The 24,427-nt window shown below is 45.6% G+C and overlaps 1 protein-coding gene across 1 annotated transcript in view; it reads left to right on the top strand.

Annotated features, from left to right (window-relative positions):
• The first annotated feature begins 4,997 nt into the window (after positions 1-4,997).
• Positions 4,998-24,427, top strand: part of SDHB (succinate dehydrogenase complex iron sulfur subunit B) — a 32,726-nt gene continuing 13,296 nt past the window's right edge. Inside the window, exons 1-3 of the mRNA XM_053575521.1 lie at positions 4,998-5,157; positions 16,579-16,706; positions 20,131-20,216. Of these exons, the coding sequence (XP_053431496.1) occupies positions 5,089-5,157; positions 16,579-16,706; positions 20,131-20,216 (283 nt within the window). The 5' untranslated portion in view covers positions 4,998-5,088. The remainder of the gene's footprint in view (positions 5,158-16,578; positions 16,707-20,130; positions 20,217-24,427) is intronic.

Raw genomic sequence — 24,427 nt, 5'->3', positions numbered from 1 at the left:
GCTGACCTGGCGTGAGTTGTTGACCTTGTCTGAGGTTCGGTTAACTCACCTGTAAATGAAGAATAAGCTGGGCCAGTGGCTCATGCCTGTAGACCTAGCACTCTGGAAGGCCAAGGAGGGTGGATGCTTGAGCTAACGCGTTCCAAACCAGCATGAACAAAGTGAGACCTGTCTCTAAAAATAGCCAGGAGTTGTGGCGGCACCTGCAGTCCCCAATAACTCAGGAGGCTGAGGCAAGAGGATCACTTGAGCCCAAGAGTTGGTGATCGCGGTGAGCTATGATGCCATGGCACTCTACCCAGGGCAACAAAGTGAGACTCTGTCTCAAAATAATAACAACAATAATAATAATAACGACCAATATCTCTACTTGTGGGGTTGCTGTAATGATTAGGTAGAGAAAATCTGCACAGGGCCTGGTACATAGCAAGTCCTCGGTATATGGCAGGTACATCCTGGTTATCAGCATGAACAGTGGTGCCAATGACTATCGAGTGACGAGTGACCCAGCATAGGGGAGAAGGGCTTCTCAGAGCAACATCTGGCAAGGTTGGGGTGGGGGCCAGGGGAGACCTGGGTCAGGTGGCTGGTTGACATCTTGATTTGCCAACTATGTCTATTCCCATTCTAGGGGACTGTTTTTATCTCTCCTTCTCCCCAGAGCCCCACAGTGCCTGGTTACACAGCTCCCTTGAAGAAACATGCCCTGGCCAGAGAGCTGATAGGAACTTGGAGGAGTCCAGGTGTTTGCAAATCTCACTGTAGTGGAAGGCCTGCTAGTGTTGATCCATAGAAGAGGCTCCTTCTGCCCCTGAAGGGAGAGAAAGAGGCTTTGTCACCTGTCACCTGCTGTGATTCAGCTCCTAGCATCTCTGCAGGGGTCACCTGCTCTTCCTCTGCAGGCCAGAGGACTTGGCCAGGTGGAGGCCCCGGGCTAAGCAGGTTGACCAACCTTCCTACCTCATTCCTCCTTCACTCCTATCCACCCTGTTTCTCTCCCTCCTTCATCTCCGGCCTCCCCAAAGACAGATATAGTTCTTGATCTCTGGCATGGAAAGTTCTGACAATAAATATATTCACAAAGAATTTAAATCAAACTTGCAGATAGCAATAAGTTCTATAAAAAAAAAAAATAGTTCTATGAAAAGCCCTCAAAATGCCCACAGTCTGGGGAGGGAGATAATATAAATGGATAATTATTAAACCAAGTGTTGTGTCCATTGGTGGACATGTAGAGGATATTTTGATGGGGTGCCAAGGAATTATTTTCTTTTCTTTTATTTTTTTATTATTTTTTATTAAATCATAACTTAGTACATTGATGCATTTATGGGGTTCAGGATACTACTTCGAAGTACAATGTGAAATGCTTACATTGAACTAAGTAACACATCCATCACAATTATACTCATTTCTTTTTTTTTTTTTTTTTTTTTTGCAGTTTTTTTTTTTTTTTTTTGGCCAGGGCTGGGTTTGAACCCGCCACCTCTGGTATATGGGGCCAGCGCCCTACTCCTTTGAGCCACAGGCACCGCCCTTATACTCATTTCTTCTTTTTTTTTTTTTTGTAGAGACAGAGTTTCACCTCTTGGCCCTTGGTAGAGTGCCATGGCATCATACAGCTCACAGCAACCTCCAACTCCTGGGCTTAAGCGATTCTCTTGCCTGAGCCTCCCGAGCAGCTGGGACTACAGGCGCCCGCCAAAACGCCCGGCTATTTTTTGGTTGCAGTTCAGCCAGGGCCGGGTTTGAACCCGCCACCCTCGGTATATGGGGCCAGCGCCCTACCAACTGAGCCACAGGCGCCGCCCCTTATACTCATTTCTTAACAGTAGGAATGATTTTCTAAGGCAGGAGAGAGTGGGAACTGAATCTGCAATAATGGGATAGATTGGCCACATGAAGAAGGATGAAAGGACACTTTAGATCCAAGGATGGGGGCAAAGGCATGGAGGTAAGGAATGAGCTGAGGAACAGAGAAGGTTGTATCATAGAGGCAGATGAGACAGGAGGGGCCTGTGGATGGGCTTAGAGGCCTTGGAGACTGTGGTGGGAGTTGGTGGTTGACTGGATGTAAAAGGAGAGAAGACTCAAAGATGGCACCAGGTTACCAGCTTGGGGATCAGGTGGATGGTGGCGCCAATAAGAGCAGAAGTGTAAAATCTTCAGGTGAGGTGTAGAATTTGGGACAGCTTGGGTTTTAAGGGCTATTGGGACACCCAGATGGAGCTACCTGGAGAAAGCTGTACAAAGGGAAAAGATCAGCCAGAAAGATGTAAGAAAACAATAGCCAACGGGTCAAAGGCAAGTGAAATCCTGGATTTTAGATGTGAAGGCCCCAGAATCCCACCACAATGATCAATTAGGGTGAAGAGAGTTTCTCTCAGAGGAAAATAAACCTCTCAGGCAATGAAATCAGGTGACTTTCCTCCTAACTCCAATCTTCCTTGGCCCCCTGGCTTGGGGAAAACTTAGGTAGCCCTAAGTTATGAGACACTAGAATATAGTTGATTGTACAAATGGCAGCTGATATGACATAGTGATTTTTGGTTTTAGTTTTTAACTGGGGACATGATTTCCAGTCCTTCAGAAGAAAGCACTTCTTAAGAGAGTCTGTAAAGTGGAGAGTTTTTCCAACCCCAAAAGGCATTATGAGGACTAAGTGAAATTGTTTATGTAAACACATTTGTAAGTGATGAGCCTCAGTAGAAACAGAAAGTGTCCAGTAGAAAGTCTTGTGAAAAGCAATATGTCACTCTCTAGATGAATGGAAACAAACCAAAAAACCTAAGGTCTTATCATGAGCACACCTCAGGAAAACATGTCAGGAGAAGGCCATGAAAATCTCTAAGTCCTTCTGCAGCTGCGCCTTTCTGGAATCCTAAAGTTCAGGGCGGAGGTACAGCCGCCCAGGAATTTATTTCTGTATAACTTTGAGCTCCCCAAATCCCCATGAAGCCCAGGAATGATGTGACTGCAGGGCGACTGGGGTCATTGGCACCAAAAGCCCCTCCATAAATCAAGGTCTCACTTGTGCTGGCCCCAGGCTGCTTTTTCCAAGGTGACCTGAGCAAAGTAAAAGGGGAGTTGCTTATGTAGAGGTGGCATATGCCTTTGAGATAAAAGAACCCTGAAAAAGTCAAGAGGACCAATTCTCAGTACCTCCCTTGGAGGGAAAGGACAGGAGACAATTCAGCTCAGGAGACAATTCAATTAGGAGGAGTTAGGAAGAGTGACAATCTTCCCATGATCTCAGCCAATTTGGGTGGCCTAAGAGGCCCCTGGTGACAGACTAGAGGAGCCCTATTCCAGTGCTGAGTCAACTCCAGTGAAAAGTCAAGATGAAGTCAGCCTTGTCACCAGTTAGCTGCAAGGCATCCACGTGAATTGGCTGACCTGACACCCTAATGGTTAAAGCAAGGAAACCATAGGCCAGAGATGAGAAGAAACTTGCCCAAGGTCACACAGTTTTGTGGGAAAGATTCAAGATGAGACTCGGGGATTCAGGCCTTACCATACACCTCCTCTAAAGAGGCCACACTGGCAGTTTAAGCAGGTCCAGCTGAGGACCCCAGACTCTAAACCCTTACAACTAATTTGTTTGGCCACCTTCATTTCTCCAGTAGCATTTAAAGAAGGTGTGAGTGTGAAAACCAATGACTATAAAAAACGCCTTTCATGGCCAGGTGCCATGGCTCATGCCTATAATCCTAGCACTCTGGCAGGCCAAAGCGGGTGGATTGCTTGAGCTCAGGAGTTCGGGACCAGCCTGAGCAAGAGCTAGACCCTCTCTCTTAAAATATAAATATATACATATACATACATACATATATACATACATACATATATATATATATATATGGCCGGGTATTGTGGTGGGTGCCTACTCTGGAGGCTGAGGCAATAGGATTGCTTGAGCCCAAGAGTTTGAGGCTGCTGTGAGCTATAACACTATAGCACTCAACCTCAGGGCAGCTGAGTGGGACTGTCTCAAAAAAAAAAAAAAAAAAGCCCTTCGTACATCAAAAACGAGCAGGCAGAAAGGGAAAGACATCGCTCCTGGGATGTCAAGGACTTCCCTAGACACCTGAGGTGACCGAAGAGACCAAGTGATTTGGAGGACCCAGGCCATGTCTGCCCAAAGTAATTAAATCCCCAAACAGAGGCAAACTCTGAGCGGCTCCACGTAGGGGGCTGGAAAAGTAGCTGAGATGGAAACAGAAAAAAACAAACAAACAAACAAAAAGCCTCCCTCGCAGGACTGTTGCGGGGATTAAGTAAAACGATGGGTCATAATGTCTGGTGCAGACTATAAACAGTATCTGAGGATAAATGGCACAGGAAGCCACCGAGGCCTGGGTGCGCTTCTCTGTGCACGCCTCACGGTACAGAGCACAGCTCACGGCATTTATTTAATCTCCACCATTAGAGAGCAAATTCGCTGCGTGCCGTGGCCGCCTGGATGCTCACTCCCTGTAGCAGGCCAACTCGCTCCCTGTAGCATCCTGGCGCCAGTTACCTGGTAGGTCTTCCAGCCATAGTTAGGAATGAAGGAATGAAGGAATGAATGACACTTTTGCCAGTCATCTTTGAAATCACCCCCGTTCACTCACCAACAGTCCCGATTTGCCCAGGACTCTCGGTGCTAAAACCTGGACAGTCTCGGGCAAACTGCATTGTGTGGTAACAGAAATGTTTAACAAAAGCCACTAAACGCCAGCGATAAGAGATAACGACAAATTTTCAGGAAGAAAGGGGTTAAAATAAGGGCAGGGATTCGGTGGGGCTCCGCCCCCTCTTAGTCTTAGTCCCACCCCTTTTAGGCCACTCTCCCCTGAGACTCCTCCCACTTCATCTGGGAAGGTCACCTTAAGACCACCAGAGGAGGCCAAATGGGCATGCGCTGCATTGACAGTTACTGCGCACGCTCGCTTTGGCTTGCTCCGCGTTCTCTCCTCCCGCCCCGAAAACCGGAAGCGACCTCCCACTCTGTGTCTCCTGGGCGGCTAGAAGGTCCGCAGTGTTAGCCTGGAGGCTGGTGGAGCGCGACTTCAGGGTTAAGGGGTGGGGCTGACGTCAGGAGGCAAGATGGCGGCGGTGGTCGCTCTCTCCTTGAGGCTCCGCTTCCCGGCAACCCTTGGGGGATCCTGCCTACAGGTGAGCCCCGCCGCCGAGGGGACAGAAGAGGCAGGAAAGTCGCGGAGACTGCCTAGAACTGAGGGGACCGTGGAGAGGCTAAGGGAGCTTTGGGCATGGCCGCAGGAAGAGGGAGGACCTCCCATCTGCGCAGTGCTTGAGTTTAGCTTGGAGCATCCCTGTCAATTATCCATTTGCGCCTCGCTGCAGCCTGGAAATCAGTCAGAGCGGAGACAAATTTTTAGGGATGGGGGAAAAAGGAAGTTCAAAGAAGGGACTTGAATTGCTCAAGGTCACATGGCAAGCTAATGACTATTGGAACCAGAATTCGAATCCACACACTTGGCGCCCCAAGCTCTTTTTCTGCCACCAAACTATCGCCTCTGCGAAAAAGAGAGATCTGCGGGGTATGAGGGATGGGAACTGGGAAGCGAGGTCATTTCTCTAGAGTTCAAGGTCCAAGGTTGAGGACTCAGTAAAGTGGGACCAGACTGGGATTTGGTAAGGAAAGGACGTGTGAATTGTTGGAGACAGGGTAGGGGAAGGGCAAGTTGGAGGGAAATGCACCCAGGATCTGGACTGAAGGGCTGCAGGAAAGATTTGGTTTCTTAAAGCTAGCATCAGCCACAATTTCACTAATTTCTCTGAGTGTGCCTGATCATAGAGCTCATCCTAATACAGATGACATAGAGTTGGCATGGGATGACATAGGCACAGAGCTTGGCGCTGTTCTTATTTATACTATTCAATGTAGAACGATAGATTTTCTCAGGCTCTTAGAGTCGTCAAGAAACTACACTTTTTGTTTGTTTGTTCGTTTTTGTTTTCACTCTTTATCACCCTGGGTTGAGTCCCCTGGGGTCATAGCTCACAGCTACCTCAAACTCTTGGGCTCAAATGAGCCTCTTGCCTCAGCTTCCTGAATATCTGAGTCTACAGGCCCCTGCCACAACACTCAGCTGGTTTTTCTATTTTTAATAGAAATGGGTCTTGCTCTTGCTCAAGCTGGTCTCGAACTTGTGAGCTCAGACAATCCACCCGCTTTGGCCTCCCAGAGGAGTAGTCCTCTTGTAGACTACTCACCAAACCCCTTAAAGATGGGCAAGCAGAAATTCTTAACCTTCTTTTTCTTTTTCCTTTCCTTTCTTTCTTTCTTTCTTTTTATTTATTTATTTATTTAGAGACAGAGTTGCACTCTGTCACCCTCAGTAGAGTGCTGTCGTATCACAGCTCACAGCAACCTCAAATTCTTGGGTTTAAGCAATTCTCTTGTTTCAGCCTCCCAAGTATCTGGAACTACAGACACTCACCACAATGCCCTGCTATTTTTTGTTGCAGTTGTCATTGTTGTTTAGCTGGCCTGGGCTGAGTTCAAAACCCTCCAGCCTCAGTGTATGTGGCTGATGCCATAACCACTGTGCTATAGGCACCGAGCCTTTTTTTTTTTTTTTTTTGAGGCAGAGTCTCACTATGTCACCCTAGGTAGAGTGGCATGGCATCACAGCTCACAGCAACCTCAAACTCTTGGGCTTAAGCAATCCTGTTGCCTCAGCCTCCCAAGTAGCTGGGCCTACAGGCGCCCACCACAACACCCAGCTATTTTCTTGTTACAGTTGTCATTGTTGTTTAGCTGGCCCAGGCCGGGTTCAAACCAACCTGCCAGCCTGGGTATATGTGGCCTGCACCCTATCCACTGAGCTATGGGGGTGTCCTCACCTCCTTTTTGCTGGCTTGAAAACTAAGTCCCCAGAAAGAAAATTGTTTACTTGCTCAAAGTATTGTGGCCAAGAACTGGTAGATCTAGGATAGTTTTTTTTAGATACAGAGTCTCTGTCTCCCAGGTTGAAGTGCAGTGGCATGATCATAGCTTGTTTTCTTAGTTTTGTTTTTTGTTTTTTTTTTGAGAGAGAGAGTGTCACTATGTTGCCCTTGGTAGAGTGCTATGGCGACACAGTTTATAGCATCCTCAAACTCTTGGGCTTAAGCGATTCTCTTGCCTCAGCCTCCCAAGTAGCTGGGACTATAGGTGCCCGCCACAATGCCTGGCTATGTTGTCGTTGTTGTTGTTGTCATTGTTGTTTAGCAGGCCCAGGCCAGGTTTGAACCCACCATCCCTGGTGTATGTAGCTGGTGCCCTAACCACTGAGCTGCGAGCACCAAGCCCATAGTTTGTTTTAACTTGAACTCCTAAGTGCAAGCAGTCCTCCTACTTCAGCCTCCCAAGTAGCTAGGACTACAGATGCAGACCACCACACCTGGCTAAGTTTTCTTATTTTTTGTAGAGATGAGGTCTTGCTGTGTTGCCCAGGCTGGTCTGAAACTCCCTACCTCAAGCAGTTCCCCTGCCTCGGCCTTCCAAAGTGCTAGATGGGAGCCACTGTGCCTGGCTTAGAACAATTTTTTAAACATAATTCCTGAAAACCTCCTTAGCACAGACTTTGGCACATGGGCAGTATGCAAGAAATACTAGATCTAGGGCGGCGCCTGTGGCTCAGTCGGTAAGGTGCCGGCCCCATATACCGAGGGTGGCAGGTTCAAACCCGGCCCTGGCCAAACTGCAACCAAAAAATAGCTGGGCATTGTGGCGGGCGCCTGTAGTCCCAGCTACTCGGGAGGCTGAGGCAAGAGAATCGCTTAAGCCCAGGAGTTGGAGGTTGCTGTGAGCTGTGTGAGGCCACGGCACTCTGCACTCTACCGAGGGCCATAAAGTGAGACTCTGTCTCTACAAAAAAAGAAATACTAGATCTTCTCTCTCTCTTGCTTTTAGGTAAGGATATCTCTCAGTACCTGCTTTGGCTGATTAGCCCTGTACATATTGGCAGTGCCCTAGTCCTGGCTTTCTCCAACGTGCTATATGTCAGCGTTGGACAAGCCATTCAGTCTCTCACATCACTTATTCTGGAAAAGTGAGATAGAGGAAGAGGCCAGCCTATCAGAGCCTCAAGCCAGTGTCCTCCGAGCATTGCATTGGTGATTGATGATGGCCTAATTTACAAGTTCCTTTTATAGTTGTTGAGCAAACAGTTAAGCTGTGAGAGCCCCACTAAGGCGAGTAAGTACTAAAGCTCAGGCTCCTCTTCCACAAACGAACCGTAGAAAAGGCCAGTTTCATAGGTCAATGTTGTCATTTCGAGCAAGGCCTCCTGAGGGCAACAGAAATAGAAGCACCCCCCTCCCGCCCTCCCTTGCGGGTATATACATTTATACCCACAAAAGCAACCTCAGAACAATCCAGGAATGAGCTTAATGTGTTACCTATAGGTAATATTCAGGTTTAGGTTCAGAATTCCTTTATGCATATAGTCTGTACCACTGAAACATAATTCTGCCTTGAAGTATTTAACTGTAACACATTAACTGTTGTTTTTATTGCCTTATTTCTTCATCTAGACTGTGAACTCCTTTAGGACAATAGCCACCTACTTTGAGTTGTGCTGTCATTGCTCCAGGCATAGGCAGGGCAAGGATTACTATCTGCAAATCAAAATAACACAAAGACCAATAATGTTGCCAATATTGAAAAGCAGAATTATTTTCTGTGCCATGCTAGGCACTTGACTCTCTATTTATCCAAAGAAGTAGATATTAATACTCCTTTACAAAGGAGGAAATAGAATCAAAGAGGTTAAGAGATTTGCTGAAGAACACAGCTAATAAGTGATAGAGCTTAGATTTGAATCAATGCCATCTCATGCATTTCAGAAACAGCCCTGCACCTTCTGTTTCCTCAGGCTTATCGTCAAACAGACCTTTTTGTCTTCCTTCTCTTCATTTCCCTGCCTTCTCCTGCCCAAATCTCTATCTGCTCTAACTCCAAGCTTTCCTAGAGGAACTAGCCCTTCTCCTCTGTCCAGTTCTGTCCAGTTGATTACTTTGCTTAAATTACAAACTTTGAAGTCAATTTTATCCAGGATTTTCTTAGAATCTACTATTTGCCTTGCATGCTCATTAGTCTTATAGATTAAGGTAGAAATGCTTTTGTAGGGCCCTATCCCATTGTGCATTTGTGGTATAAATTGCTGGACAGGTAATAGGGAAAGCTCATACAGTCTGGATTAACTTCTGTTGTTCCTTGGATCTGTTTTGGAAAAGAAATTACCTTTTTGTGCTATTCTGTTTTGTATTTGCATTTTCACTACTGGTATAAGTTGCTAAAATGTTGGGTTTTAGAATGAAAGGACCTGTGTTTGATCCTGGCTCTATTCTCATCTTTTAACTGAGAGTAATAAAATCTTTCTCATTGGAATGTCATAAAGATTAGAGATAATTTGGCATGTGCTAAGGGCTCAATGAATTAAATCTGCATACAAATTCTTTTTTTTTTTTTTTTTTTGTAGAGACAGAGTCTCACTTTATGGCCCTCGGTAGAGTGCCGTGGCCTCACACAGCTCACAGCAACCTCCAACTCCTGGGCTTAAGCGATTCTCTTGCCTCAGCCTCCTGAGTAGCTGGGACTACAGGCGCCCGCCACAACGCCCGGCTATTTTTTGGTTGCAGTTTGGCCGGGGCCGGGTTTGAACCCGCCACCCTCGGTATATGGGGCCGGCGCCTTACCGACTGAGCCACAGGCGCCGCCCTGCATACAAATTCTTAAATTTTTCTATTCAGGGAATTTTTTGATAGATCACAGGTACCATAATCCTATGGATTAACTTATACAGACCTAAAGATGAGCAAAGAAGAACTATGACCTTCTCTGGTCATTTTGATTTTAGTATCTTCTCTCCTCATTCTGGTGAGCTCTCCTTTACCTCATCAAGTATTACATAAAATACTTTTTTTTTGCTTTTTTTTTTTTTTCCGAGACAGAGTCTCACTCTATTGCCCAGGCTAGAGTGCTGTGGCAGCAACCTAGCTCACAGCAACCTCAAACTCCTGGGCTCAAGTAATCCTCTTGCCTCAGCCTCCCACTTAGCTGGGACTGCAGGTGCCCACCAAAATGCCCAGCTAATTTTTCTCTTTCTAGAAATGGGGTCTTGCTTTTGCTCAGGTGTTGAACTCCTGGGCTCAAGGGATCTTCTCCCTCAGCCTTCTCTGTAGCTGTGACTACAGATCTTCATCACCATGCCTGGCTTCTCTTTTTTCTTTTTTTCTTGGCATTGGTTTTGTTCCCCTTCATTCATAGAAGATGTTTAAAATTATGCCTATCAGGGTGGCGGGTTCAAACCCGGCCCCAGCCATACTGCAACCAAAAAAATAGCCGGGCGTTGTGGTGGGCCCCTGGAGTCCCAGCTACTTGGGAGGCTGAGGCAAGAGAATCACTTAAGCCCAGGAGTTGGAGGTTGCTGTGAGCTGTGTGAGACCACGGCACTCTACCGAGGGCCATAAAGTGAGACTCTGTCTCTACAAAAAAAAAAAAAAAAAAAAATTATGCCTATCAGCTCTAATACAAACCTAATGCCTTTTTGAAAGATACACATGATCAAGTATCTTCGTAGAGTGAACACGGAACAGATGTTTGAGTATTACAAACAGGTGTTAATGGGAAGACCCACTGCAGGTAACCATAGTCATCTTTAGGCCTTGTGCGAGTAAAACCTTGCTCCATAGAGCCCAGTGCCTGTTGCCCACTGACAGTCATGGCTCAGAACTATAAGGTTATAACTCCAGAATGTCAAATTGTTTGGAGTCTGAGTCAGATGGTAAAACACTTGAAGGAGTTAGTTATTTTTTTAAAAGGCATATTGTCCAACTTCCCCTACTGCCTGCCTCCAGGCATGGCAGCCACCCACTCTACAAAACAGTTTCAGTTTCTTCATTAACTAAACATGTGGCTACCATACAGCCCACCAATTATACTCCTGAGCATTTATCCAGAAAAACGAAGACTTATGTTCACACAGAAATTTGTCCACAAATGTTCATACAGCTTTATTTGTAGTCACCAAAAACTGGAAACAACCCCAGTGTCCTTCAGTGGTTGCATGGTTAGACAAACTATGGTATATCGTGCGTGGAATACTACACAGCCGTGGAAACAGACTATTGGTGTGCCTAGCAACTTGGATGGATCTCCAGAAAATTCTGCTGAACAAAAAAACCATTCCCAAAAGGCTACATACTAGATGATTACGTACAGTTCTTAAAGTGACAAAATTAGAAAAATGGAGAATAGATTAGCGATGCTAGAGGTTAAGGAATAGGAGGGAGAGTGGACGTGGACGTGGACATGGCCATAAAGAGCAAATGTTAGGGGTCCTGTGCTGGCAGGAATGTCCTGTGTCGTGACTAGCACTGGTCAGTATTCTGGTTATTATGGTGTGCCACAGCTTTGCAAGATACTCCCATTGGGGAGACTGGGTAAAGAGGACCTGGGCTCTCAGGGGTTTGTTTGTTTTTATTTTTGTTTTTATTTTGAGATAGTATCTCACTCTCTTGCCTGGGCTAAATGCAGATCATAGGCTCACTGCAACCTCAAACTCCTGAGCTCAAGTGATCCTCCTGCCTCAGCCTCCCAGGTAGCTGGGATTATAGGCATGAACCACCACGCTCAGCCTATTTCTTTTTCTTTCTTTCTTTTTTTTTTTTTTTGTAGAGACAGAGTCTCACTTTATGGCAGAGTGCCATGGCATCACACAGCTCACAGCAACCTCCAACTCCTGGGCTTAAGTGATTCTCTTGCCTCAGCCTCCCGAGTAGCTGGGACTACAGGCGCCCGCCACAACACCCAGCTATTTTTTGGTTGCAGTTCAGCTGGGGCCAGGTTTGAACCCGCCACCCTCGGTATGTGGGGCCGGCACCTTACCAACTGAGCCAAAGGCGCTGCCCTTCTTTCTTTTTTTTTTTTTTTAAGAGACAGGTTCTTGCTCTGTCACCCAGGCTGAAGTGCAGTGGTGTCATGGCTCACTGCAATCTCAAACTCCTGGGCTCAAGCAGTCCTGCCTCAGCCTCCCAGGAGGCAGGCACATACCACTGTACCTGGCTAAGTTTTTAATTTTCTGTAGAAATGAGGTCTTGCAATGTTACTCAGACTGATCTCAAACTCCTGGCCTCAATTAGTGCTCCCACTTCAGCCTCCCAGAACGCTAAGATTACAGGCATAAGCCAACACACCTAACCTCAGGATTATTTCTTATAAATGCATGTGAATCTACAATGATTTAAATTTTTTTTTGAGACATAGTCTCTCTCTCTTACCCTGGGTAGAATGCTGTGGCATCAAACTCCTGGGCTTGAGCAATCCTCTTGCCTTAGCCTCCCAAATAGCTGGGACTATAGGCACCAGCCACAATGCCCTGCTAGTTTTTCTATTTGTAGTAGAGACGGGGTCTCACCCTTACTCAGACTGGTCTCAAACTCGTGAACTCCAGCAATTCACCCGCCTCAGCCTCCCAGAGATTTAGGATTACAGGCGTGAGCCACTGTGCCCTAAAATGATTAATTTTTTAAAAAGGAACAAGCTGCAAATACATACAATAACATGAATGAATCTCAGACCCTACCAGGCATCCTCAAACTACTGTTGGAGGGCCGGACTATAGTTTAAAAAAAAATTCCTATGCACACTGCACATATCTTATTTTGAAGTAAAAAAAAACAAAACAGGGGCTCGACACCTGTGGCTCAAGCGGCTAAGGCGCCAGCCACATACACCTGAGCTGGTGGGTTCAAATCCAGCCTGGGCCTGCCAAACAACAATGACGTCTGCAACCAAAAAATAGCCAGGTGTTGTGGCGGGTGCCTGTAGTCCCAGCTACTTGGGAGGCAGAGGCAGGAGAATCACTTGAGCCCAGAAGTTGGAGGTTGCTGTGAGCTGTGACACCACAGCTCTCTACCCAGGGCAACAGCTTGAGGCTCTGTCTCAAAAGAAAAAAAAAAAAAAACGGGAACAAATACCATCACGCTGCCTCATGTGGCCCGCGGGCCGCAGTTTGAGGACCCCTGCCCTAGACAGAAGCTGTATGTTCTATGACACCATTTATATGAATTTTATAAAAGGGAGATCTGTAGCCACGAGAAGCTGGCCGGGAGTGGGAGAGGGGACTGATGGTAAAGCTGCACAAGAGACCTTTCTGGGTGGACATGTGCTGTCATAACTGTGTTAAGATTATGCTGCTTTGTCAAAACTCACTTTGTCAAAGTTAGGGACAATAAGCAAGTAAAGTCAGCTGGAGCTAATACCTTGAGGAATCATTTCTCTTTTTACTTCCTCTTAAATACCAGAAGGTGGCGGTAGCCAAATGTTTGTGTCATTTTACAAATGGGGTTTCTAGTGAAAAACATTCACTTGGAAAAAAAAAAAAAATTCACTAACAGTGAGCTCAGCCAGCTCGGTGATGAGGTACAACACAGCTTTCATCTTCATTTTCATGTTCTTCTTTCATACTGATACCTGATATATAATCAGCTTCAGCTAATTTGGGGCACATTTTACCAGCAAGTAATAAGCACCATTGTACACTTTTGTAATTAGTTAGTTTTTGCTTTCTTTAACAGTTTATAAAAGAACTAGTAGCCATGGATAATAGTCTGAATATTTTTACATACAAATTGAGGGTTCACTTTATAATTGCTTTTGAATTGACCAGACCTTCCCCTCCCTATCCCCGTAGTGGGAGCTGAGCAAGACTTGATCTGGTCTTGGCCTTGTTTTCTCTACCCAAACAGGAAAGGGCTTCAAGGGCTGAGTAACTGCCACACTCAAGGTACATTTAAATAAATCACATTCCTTTTTTTTTTTTCCTTTTGCAGTTTTTGGCCAGGGATGGGTTTGAACCCACCACCTCCGGCATATGGGGCTGGCGCCCCTACACCTTTGAGCCACAGGTGCCACCCAAAAAATCACGTTCTTTAGCCGGGCGTTGTGGCGGGCGCCTGTAGTCCCAGCTACTCGGGAGGCTGAGGCAGGAGAATCACTCAAGCCCAGGAGTTGGAGGTTGCTGTGAGCTGTGTGAAGCCACGGCACTCTACCGAGGGCCATAAAGTGAGACTCTGTCTCTACAAAAAAAAGAAAAAAAATCACGTTCTTATGTTAGTCTGATGTTCAGCCTTTGCTGCTTCAGTCTTTCCCAGCCACTTTTCAAGCTATAGTGAATAGCTATATGCAAAGGCTAAACAGGTATGCTGGGAAATGTAAAATATAACCTGCCTCATCCCCTAGTGGAGTTTAGGACAAAACAAGAAGACAGCACCAGTAAGAGACCTGAAAACAGTTACAAATAAATAGGCCAGTACAGGGTTTAGAAGTGTGAGTTCTAGAGTCAGGCAGACCTGAGTTCTAATCCTCCAGTCACCAGCTCTGTCATTGTGGACCCAACGCTTTTATCACTGAGCCTCTTTCAGGGGAGTAATTAATACAGTATAAGGGATTTAACACACTGTCTAGCAATAATAAATAAGTGGCTTTAAAAATAGATAGGAATTTAAATGTAAAACTTTAAATTTTTAGCAGCAGCACCCTTTTTGCATATGTGTTCTTTTTTTTTTTTTCAGACAGAGTCTTACTATGTTGCCCTCGGTAGAGTGCTGTGGCATCACAGCTCATAGCAACCTCAAATTCTTGGGCTTAAGTGATTCTTTTGCCTCAGCCTCCCAAGTAGCTGGGACTACAGGCGCCTGCCATAACGCTCAGTTATTTTTGTTGTTGTTGTTATAGCTGTCATTGTTCTTTAGCAGGCCCAGTCCAGGTTTGAACCCGCCAGCCCCAGTGTATGTGGCCGGCGCCCTAACCACTGAGCTATAGGCGCCAAGTCTGCAAATGTGTTCTTATGGGGAAGCCATTCTGATTGAAAGAAGGAGGGATGTTGGAGGCCCACTCACTAGACCTGACCACTTGATAGCAACCCCTGAGATGTCGCCAAGATTCCTCCGCCCACTTTCTGAAGCCTACTGGCAGAGACTACATTCTAGGATGATATGGTAAATCATTAAAGAGAACAGAACTCAGCTCTTTGTTAGTTCCCAAAATTTATATTGTGTTCAGATAAAGTACTTTTTTTTTTGGCCGGGGCTGGGTTTGAACCCACCACCTCCGGCATATGGGACCAGCGCCCTACTCCTTGAGCCACAGGCACCGCCCTGGTTTTCTGTCTTAGTTTTAAAACACCAGCATCTTACTTTGATAAAACTGCCATACTTTCTAACCAGTTTCCCCCAGATCTACTGTGACAATCCTCCCTTCTTAGTCACTTTTTTTTTTTTTACTTTATGTTTTTTGAGACAGAGTCTCACTTTGTCACCCTCAGTAAAGTGCTATGGCATCATAGCTCACAGCAACCTCAAACTCTTGGGCTCAAGTGATCCTCCTGCCTCAGCCTCCCAAGCTGGGACTATAGGTGCCCACCAGAGCACCTGGCTGTTTTTTAGAGAAGGGATCTTGCTCTTGGCTCAGGCTGATCTGGAACTCCTGAGCTCAGGTGATACACCCACCTCGGCCTCCCAGAGTTCTAGGATTACAGGCACAAGCTACCACGCCCAGCCCCTGATATCCTTTTCAAATAAAAGAAAAAACATTTGAGTATGTTACTCCCTTGATTAAGAATGTTTGTTAACTAGCCGGGCGTTGTGGCGGGCGCCTGTAGTCCCAGCTGCTCGGGAGGCTGAGGCAAGAGAATCGCGTAAGCCCAGGAGTTAGAGGTTGCTGTGAGCCATGTGACACCACAGCACTCTACCAAGGGCGGTACAGTGAGACTCTGTCTCTACAAAAAAAAAAAAAAAAAAAAAAAGAATGTTTGTTAACTACTTATTGCTCTCAGGATAAAATCAAAACCCAACTTAAAAGTCTTTCTTGATTTTGCACACCTGCCACTTTCCCATCCCATCAGGCCACCTGCCTCCTACTAGACTCTGCTCAGATCTTAACAGGTGCACCACGCTGCCCAGGCCAGGCCTTTACCCGAGCTGTTCCCTTAGCCTGTACCACCATACTCTCCTTCCCTTTAGTCCCTGTTCATGAAGCCTCGGCTTAAGTAGCAGAGGAGGAGGCCTCTCTGAACTCTTACTCACATTTAAGCCTCTGCTGTATTTGTCCAGAGTTCCCTGTACCTTGTCATCAGCATCACTCTTTATGCTTTAATCTCACTCTTGTTTCATTACAAACTAAGTTTTGTGAAGGTAAAGGTTTCTCTCTTCTATTAAGTGCTTTATCACAGGCCCCTTGTACCACATCTGGCATATGATAGGTGCTTTTAATATTTGTTGGATATGCGCCTGTAGTCCCAGCTGCTCGGGAGGCTGAGGCAAGAGAATTGCATAAGCCCAAGAGTTAGAGGTTGCTGTGAGCCGTGTGACACCACAGCACTCTACCTGAGGGCGGTACAGTGAGACTCTGTCTCTATAAAAAATATATATATATATATTTGTTGGATATGTGATGATTGTACCTCCCAAGAAGAATATTTATTAATAATCTTGGTTTATATCCAGTGTTTATTGCACTAGCTAAATGGAGTTATTTTGCGTTTTAATTTTTGTTTCCTTTTTTTGAATTTTTTAAAATTTCAGGCCTGTCGAGGAGTCCAGACAGCTGCAGCTCCAGCCCCCCGGATCAAGAAATTTGCCATCTACCGATGGGACCCAGACAAGACTGGAGATAAACCTCGTATGCAGACTTACGAAGTTGATCTGAATAAGTGAGTATCTCTGTGAAAGCCAGTTATGTGGTAAAGGAAGGAGAGCTCTTGATTTGATTTGGAGACATACTTTTCACATCCTCAGCAGACTTAAAAATCTGAGATCATTCAGTAGCTATGGAATCTGTTATCTGTTTTTAAAACAAGAGTGAGGTAGATACTTGATTCAGAAAAATGACAGCAGTGCTTACTTCGGCAGCACATATACTAAAAACAGAAAAATGACAGCAAAACTAACATGCTGAGCATAGTGGCTTATGCCTATAATCCCAGCCATTCTTAAGTAGTATAAGATAGTATCTCATTGTGGGGGGGGGGGTTTTGACAGAGTCTCTCATTCTTGCCCCCGTAGAGTGTTGTAGCGTCATAGCTCACAGCAACCTCAAACTCTTGGGCTCAAGTGATCCTCTTGCCTCGGCCTCCAAATAGCTGGGACTACAGGCACTCGCCACAACACCCAGCTATTTTTTTAGAGATGGGGTTTTGCTCTTGCTCAGGCTGGTCTTGAACTTGTGAGCTTAAGCAATCCACTTGCCTCAGCCACCCAGAGTGCTGGGATTACATGCATGAGCCACCTTGCCCCGCCCTTCATTATGGTTTTAATTAACATTTCTCTGATGTTTGGTGATGAGGACTTTTTCATGTTTATTGGCCATTTGTATATCTTCCTTTTTTTTTTTTTTTGAGACAGAGTCTCATTCTGTCTACCTTGGGTAGAGTGCCATGGTGTCATAGCTAACAGCAACCTCAAACTCTTGGGTTTGAGCAATCCTCTTGCCTCATCCATCCAAGTAGCTGGGACTACAGGTGCCCACCACCATGCCAGGCTTGTTTTTCTATGTCTAGTAGGGACAGGGTCTTCCCCTTGCTCAAGCTGTCATGTGCAATGCGTGAGCTCAAGCAGTCCACCTGCCTTGTCCTCCCAGAGTGCTGGGATTATAGGTGTGAGCCACCACTCCTGGCCCTATACGTCTTCATGTCCTTTACCCACATTTCTTTGTTTTTTTTAAAAGAAATAAAATATAGGGTGGCACCTGTGGCTCAGTGGGTGCTGGCCCCATATACCGAGGGTAGTGGGTTCAAACCCAGCCCCGGCTGAACTGCAACCAAAAAATAGCCGGGCGTTGTGGCGGGCGTCTGTAGTCCCAGCTGCTCAGGAGGCTGAGGCAGGAGAATCGCGGAAGCCCAAGAGCTAGAGGTTGCTGTGAGTCCTGTGACATCATGGCACTCTACCGAAGGCGGTAAAGTGAGACTCTGTCTCTAAAAAAAAAAAAAAGAAAGAAAAGAAATAAAATATATTTTGATATTATGTTGGCTGTGTACATATATAAAACCTTTGATGTCTATGTAGTTTGTACAGACTATTTACTAGTCAAGTAAAGAGAGAGATATTATTTCTTGTTTATAGTTTCTTGTTTACATTTTAATTGCTTTTATTTCTCCAGTGTTCTATTACAGAGTAAACTTTTTTGCTCTGAGTTAGCCTTCACAACCTTCATAACCTTAAAAAAAAAAAGGAAATAAAGTCTTGTTTGGTCACCCAGGCCTAGAGTATAGTAGTGCGATCATAGCTCACTGCAGCCTCAAACTCCTGGGCTTATGTGATTCTCCAACAGCAGCCTCCTGAGTAGCTGGAGCTACAGGTGCTAACCATTGTGCGCTTGGGTTTACAGTTGTGAGCCACTGGTCCTGGTCCTTTGCCTATTTTTTGATGGAGGGTTTGTTTTTTTTTTTTTAAGTTTTTTGTTGTTGTTGAGTTGTTTGAGTTCCGTGTAGATTCTGGCTATTAAGCCCGGTGCATAGTTTGCAAATATTTTCTCCCATTTTGTAGGTTGTCTGTTTATTATGTTAATGATTTCTTTTGCTGTGCAGAGCTTTTTAACTTAAGCCTCACATGTCTATTTTTGTTTTTGTTGCATTTGCTTTTGAAGTCTTGGTCATAAATTCTTTGCCTAGACCAGTGTCAAAAACGAGTTTTTCCGAGGCTGAACATATATATTATGTATGTTTAGAATATTAGAAGTCAAACAGCAAATTACTATTGGCAGTGAGGGAAGAAACATTAGGATTAGTAACAAATATAACAGATGATAGGCTCAGATCTTTAAAAAAAGTCCTCAAGGCTCAGCACCCATCATAGCTCAGTGGTTATGGAGCCAGCCTCATACACCAGGGCCAGTGGGTTCAAGCCTGGCCCAGGACTGCTAAACAACAGTGACAACTACCATAAAAAAAAAAAAGAAAAGAAAAATAGCTGGGCATTGTGGCGGGCACCTGTAGTCCCAGCTACTTGGGAGGCTGAGGCAAGAGAATCACTTAAGCCCAAGAGTTTGAGGTTGCTGTAAGCTATGATGCCACAGCGCTCTACCAAGGATGACATAGTGAGACTCTGTCTAAAAAAAAAAATCCCATGTATGCTTGCCTATTGGAATTAAAAAAAAAAAAATTAATGTATTAACTCACCTCCAGCAGTCCTGTGAGATATGGGTGTCACTCTCTGCACTCAATGGGTGAGACACCTAGACAGAGATTAAGTTATTTGCCCATAAACTGGTAAGTTGCTGGGCCAGGGTTCAAAGCATGCTTTTGGCTTTTTGGCTTCCAGGCTTATGCTTCAAGTCCCAGTCCCAGGGCTCCCACTCTTAGCAGCAGCACATCAGTGCCCCACCATGCCCAGGATGCTCAGTGGTGGGGATTTTGGGACTATGGGTGATTGGGTTTATTTTACTCTCTATACTATGTTTTCTGTCATGGTGATGTGTTATTTGTTTTAACTAAGCATTTAAAGATACTTATTATCTAGATCCTAAAAATAAAACTAAGTATGAAATAAATTATTTGGAGACCCTTAGCAAGGAATTTTAAACGTAAAAAACAGAGACTCCAGTGTATGGAAGTTGTTTCCTCTACTACTTCTACCACTTTCCATTTCTGAGAAATGAATGTGCAATGCAAACACCAAATTAGAACTGCTCGGTATTTAAAATTTGTAAGAATGTGCAGAATGGGCGGCGCCTGTGGCTTAGTCGGTAAGGCGCCGGCCCCATATACCGAGGGTAGTGGGTTCAAACCCAGCCCCGGCCAAACTGCAACCAAAAAATAGCCGGGCGTTGTGGCGGGCGCCTGTAGTCCCAGCTACTCGGGAGGCTGAGGCAAGAGAATCGCTTAAGCCCAGGAGTTGGAGGTTGCTGTGAGCTGTGTGATGCCACGGCACTCTACCGAGGGCCATAAAGTGAGACTCTGTCTCTACAAAAAAAAAAAGAATGTGCAGAACTAAAACTATGGGGGAAATTCTGGACATGACTTGAGAAGGCCAAATGGATAAGAGGGACACTGGTATATCCGGGTGTCTCAGATCATGTTATAATAAAGTGTAGGGAGGTTGAACTTTACATAGCTACAAGGTTTTTTTTTTCATTGATAGGTGTGGCCCTATGGTATTGGATGCTTTAATCAAGATTAAGAATGAAATTGATTCAACCTTGACCTTTCGAAGATCATGCAGAGAAGGTGAGCATTTCATTCCTGTTAGACCCGAGACATTTGTGTTCTAGTTCTCAAAAGAGTCCTGGGTTGGGCAAAACTGATGGAGACATCCTGGGGAACAGCTGCAGCTCTCTGCCAGGTGACCTTGCTGTGCCTAACAGTTCCTTTTTTTGGGTAAATGTGTCTGAAACTCAAACCATGGTGCAAGTTCTGATTTCTGAATTGACTTCCTTTTGGGAGATTTTTGGCACATGATTACTGCATCTGATGTCCCTGTGAGCTGCTGCAGCCTTCATGAATATGTTGACTGGCCACTGTCAGCACCACAGTCAGCTCTGCTCAGCTCTTTTTTTTTTTTTTTTTTTTTTTGAGATGGAGCCTCAAGCTGTCACCCTGGGTAGAGTGCCATGGCATCACACAGCTCATAGCAACCTCCAACTCCTGGGCTCAAGTGATTCTTCTGCCTCCGCCTCCCAAGTAGCTGGGACTACAGGCTCCCGCCACAACGCCCGGCTATTTTTTAGTTGCAGCCATCATTGTTGGTTGGCGGGCCCGGGCTGGATTTGAACCCGCCAGCTCAGGTGTATGTGCCTGGCACCTTAGCCACTTGAGCCACAGGCGCTCAGCCAAGCTCATTTGTTAAAGGAGCAGTAGAGAGTGTCTAACTCAGGCTACTTGTCCAACAGTGGAGATCCGCCTGCCTCCGTGGGCCCCCAGCACAATGTGTGCACAGCAGCTATGCTCTAGGTTCATTTGAGCAGCATCTCCCACAGTGGGGCTACTTGTGCTGCCAGGGCCACTTGAGCCAATTTGAGGCACAGTGCAAACCAATATTTTCTTTCATTCTTTCTTTCCTTTTTTTTTTTTTGAGACAAAGTCTCACTACGTCACCCTTGGTGGACTGCCATGGCGTCACAGCTCACAGCAACCTCAAACTCTTAGACTTAAGTGATCCTCTCACCTCAGCCTCCCAATTAGCTGGGACTACAGGCACCCGCCACAATGCCCGGCTATTTTTTTTGTTGTAGTTGTCATTGTTTAGCAGGCCCAGGCTGGATTCGAACCCTCCAGCCCCAGTATATGTGGCTGGCACTTTAACCACTGAGCTATGGGTGCCGAGCCCAGACCAACATTTTCTACTTGAATAGCTATGTACATATTTCACCTATGAGAAAAATGCAATCACTAATGATGGTGTAACAGGGATGTAAATGGTTTCTTAGTATGAATTTAAGTAAAAATGAATGGATTTAAAGAAAACTCCTCAAGTGGTCCTCAGATGTGGCAAATATACGAGGTGCCATGAAGACAGATTGGACCTAGAGGCCACAAGTCACTGACTGTGTGCCAAGCTCTGTTCTTTGTACTTTATGTGAGGTAAGTAGATGCTACTATCTACTTCACTGTATAGATGAGGAAACCAAGGCCCAGGGAAGTTAAGGGACTTCTGCAAATACGCATTGATAGTGAGTTTGGAGCCAGGAGTTACTCAAAGCTGTTGGGCCCCAGCACGGCACTCTCAGGGCTCAGAAAACCTGGGATGAAACAAAAATGGAGGGTAGCTTGGTTCCCTAAGAACCCCAAGCTTCCTCTTAATATAACCTTCCAAGTAAGGAAAAACCAGTGTAGACATCAGCCCATCACTTTTTATCTTTGGTCTGATGTACATTTCAAGCATTTAAAGTTCTACTTGTAAAACATCTGTTTTGGTTCAGCTGATCTTATTTAGTGTTGCAAATACTGACAGATATTATGATAGTTCGGCTGAGTCCTGCACTTCCAGGAATATTCTGCTGCAGTTAAATGTCAGCCTTCCCCATGTAAGTCCTTGCTACACTGGAAATGTAGATGCTTTCCAGTAACCTTTATGCATAGGACTCTTTCAGAGCCAGGAACATAAGGTCTGTGGCCCATCTGAACTAGAAAATAAGAGGCAGGATTGTACTAATTGTCACTCCTTTTTATTTCCATATTTATTTAAAGAATTCCCAGGGGAGCCTTTTTAAGAGAAAGTTTATTGTATTTGTTTTTTAAATCCTACACTTTTTCTTATAAAAGCAACTGCTTTGGTTGGACGCCAGGTATACCTAAATGTGTTGATAAATATTCAGTTTCTGAGGGAACTTAAGGAGTATTTGCTTAAGACAGATCTTTCTGTTCTCTTATATTATATACTTATTAAGTTTTAAGGCCTGGCTCGACGCCTGTAGCTCAGCAGCTAGGGCCCCAGCCACATACGCCGGGGCTGGCAGGATTGAACCCGGCCTGGGCTTGCCAAACATGAATGACAACTACGGCTCAGCACCTGTAGCTTAGCAACTAGGGCGCCAGCCACGTACACTGGAGCTGGTGGGTTCAAACCCAGCCTGGCCTGCCAAACCACGATGACAACTGTAACAGCAATAACGACAACAAAAAATAGCCAGGCGTTGTGGAGGGGACCTATAGTCCCAGCTACTTGGGAGGCTGAGGCAAGAGAATAACTTAAGCCCAAAAAGCTTGAGGTTGCTGTGAGCTGTGACAGCACGGCACTTTACTGAGGGTGACATAGACTCTGTCCCACTCCCCTCCCACCCCCACCCCCCCAAAAAAGATTTATAGGCCAGGCACAGTGGCTCACACCTGTAATCCTAGCACTCTAGGAGGCTAAGGCAGGTAGATTGCTTGAGCTCATGAGTTCAAGAGCAGCCTGAGCAAAAGTGAGACACCAGTCTCTACCAGAAGTAGAAAAAACTAGGTGGGCATCTTGGTGGGTGCGTGTAGTCCCAGCTACTTGGGAGCTTTATCGCCCTGGGTAGAGTGCCATGGCATCACACAGCTCACAGCAACCTCAATTCTCTTGCCTCAGCCTCCTGAGTAGCTGGGACTACAGGTGCCCGCCACAACGCCTGGCTATATTTTTTTGTTGCAGTTTGGCCGGGGCCGGGTTTGGACCCGCCACCCTTGGTATATGGGGCTGGCGCCCTACTCACTGAGCCACAGGCGCTGCCCCAGAAGATATCTTGAACTCTGGAGACTGAGGTTGCTATAAGCTATGACATCAAGGCACTCTAGACTGGGCATCAGAGTGAGATTCTGTCTCAAAAAAAAAAAAAGGGAAGAAAGGAGATTTATAGGCAAGGGAGATCTTTAATGGTCTCTTAAAGTTTTATAAAAGTGATAACCCAGTGTAACTTTTTTTTTGAAATAAAGTCTCAGTTTCTTGCCCCTGTAGAGTGCGGTAGCATCATAGCTTACCCAACCTCAAGCCTTTGGGCTCAAGAGATCCTCTTGCCTCAGCCTCCCAAATAGCTAGGACTACAGGAACCCACCACAATGCCCGGCTATTTTTTAGAGATGGGGTTTCGCTATTGCTCAGGCGGGTCTCAAACTCCTGAACTCAAGCAATCTACCTGCCTTGGCCTCCCAGAGAACCCAGTGCAGCTTTAAGTAGCAGTCACATTCCTTTGCCCTAAAGATCTTCAAAAAACAACCTCAGAGAAATGGTACCAAGGGTTTAGGTTCCAGAGTCATTTTTAAACTCTGAAATGCCTAGGATATTTCCATACACAGGAAATAGGTCCAAGCTAAGAAAATTCTCTTGTCCTGGGTGAGCAGCTTATCTTTGTTTTGGTTTGCTCTGCTTTGGTTTACTAATTCCTTCTCTTCTTTGGAAAGTCCTGTGAGTCGGCTTGTGTGGATTTCATAGCCCCAGGGCAAATTAGAATAAGAGCCCTGTCTCTTGACACTCTGTATCTAGGCCTCAACCCTAAGGTGACTGAAACATCTTTTTTTTTTTTTTTTTGGTAGAGACAATCTTGCTTTGTCACCCAACCTAGGGTGCAGTGGCCTGATCATAGCTGACTATAACCTCAAACTCCTGGGCTCAAGCAATCTGACTTTAACAACATCCTAAGTAGCTGGGACTACAGGTGCTCACCACCGCACCTACCTAATTTTTCTTAGTTTTTGTAGAGATGAAGTCTTGCTATTTGGTCTCAAACTCCTGGCCTTAAGCAAACCGCCTGCATGAGCAATCATGCTCACCGAAGACAACGTTGAATTGCTTTTGTATATTTGTCTGTTAGAATTTGAGGGGGCAGCACCTGTGGCTCAGTGAGTAGAGCGCCACCCCCATATACCGAGGGTGGCAGGGTGGTAGTCCCAGCTACTTGGGAGGCTGAGGCAAGAGAATCACCTAAGCCCAAGAGCTGGAGGTTGCTGTGAGCTGTGATACTCTACCGTGGGTGACAAAG

The sequence above is a fragment of the Nycticebus coucang genome, chromosome 22, assembly GCF_027406575.1.
Source record: "Nycticebus coucang isolate mNycCou1 chromosome 22, mNycCou1.pri, whole genome shotgun sequence".
NCBI classification, from domain to species: Eukaryota; Metazoa; Chordata; class Mammalia; order Primates; family Lorisidae; genus Nycticebus; species Nycticebus coucang.
The sequence above is the reverse complement of the archived record's forward strand: the minus strand, read 5'-3'. Positions and strand labels throughout refer to the sequence as shown.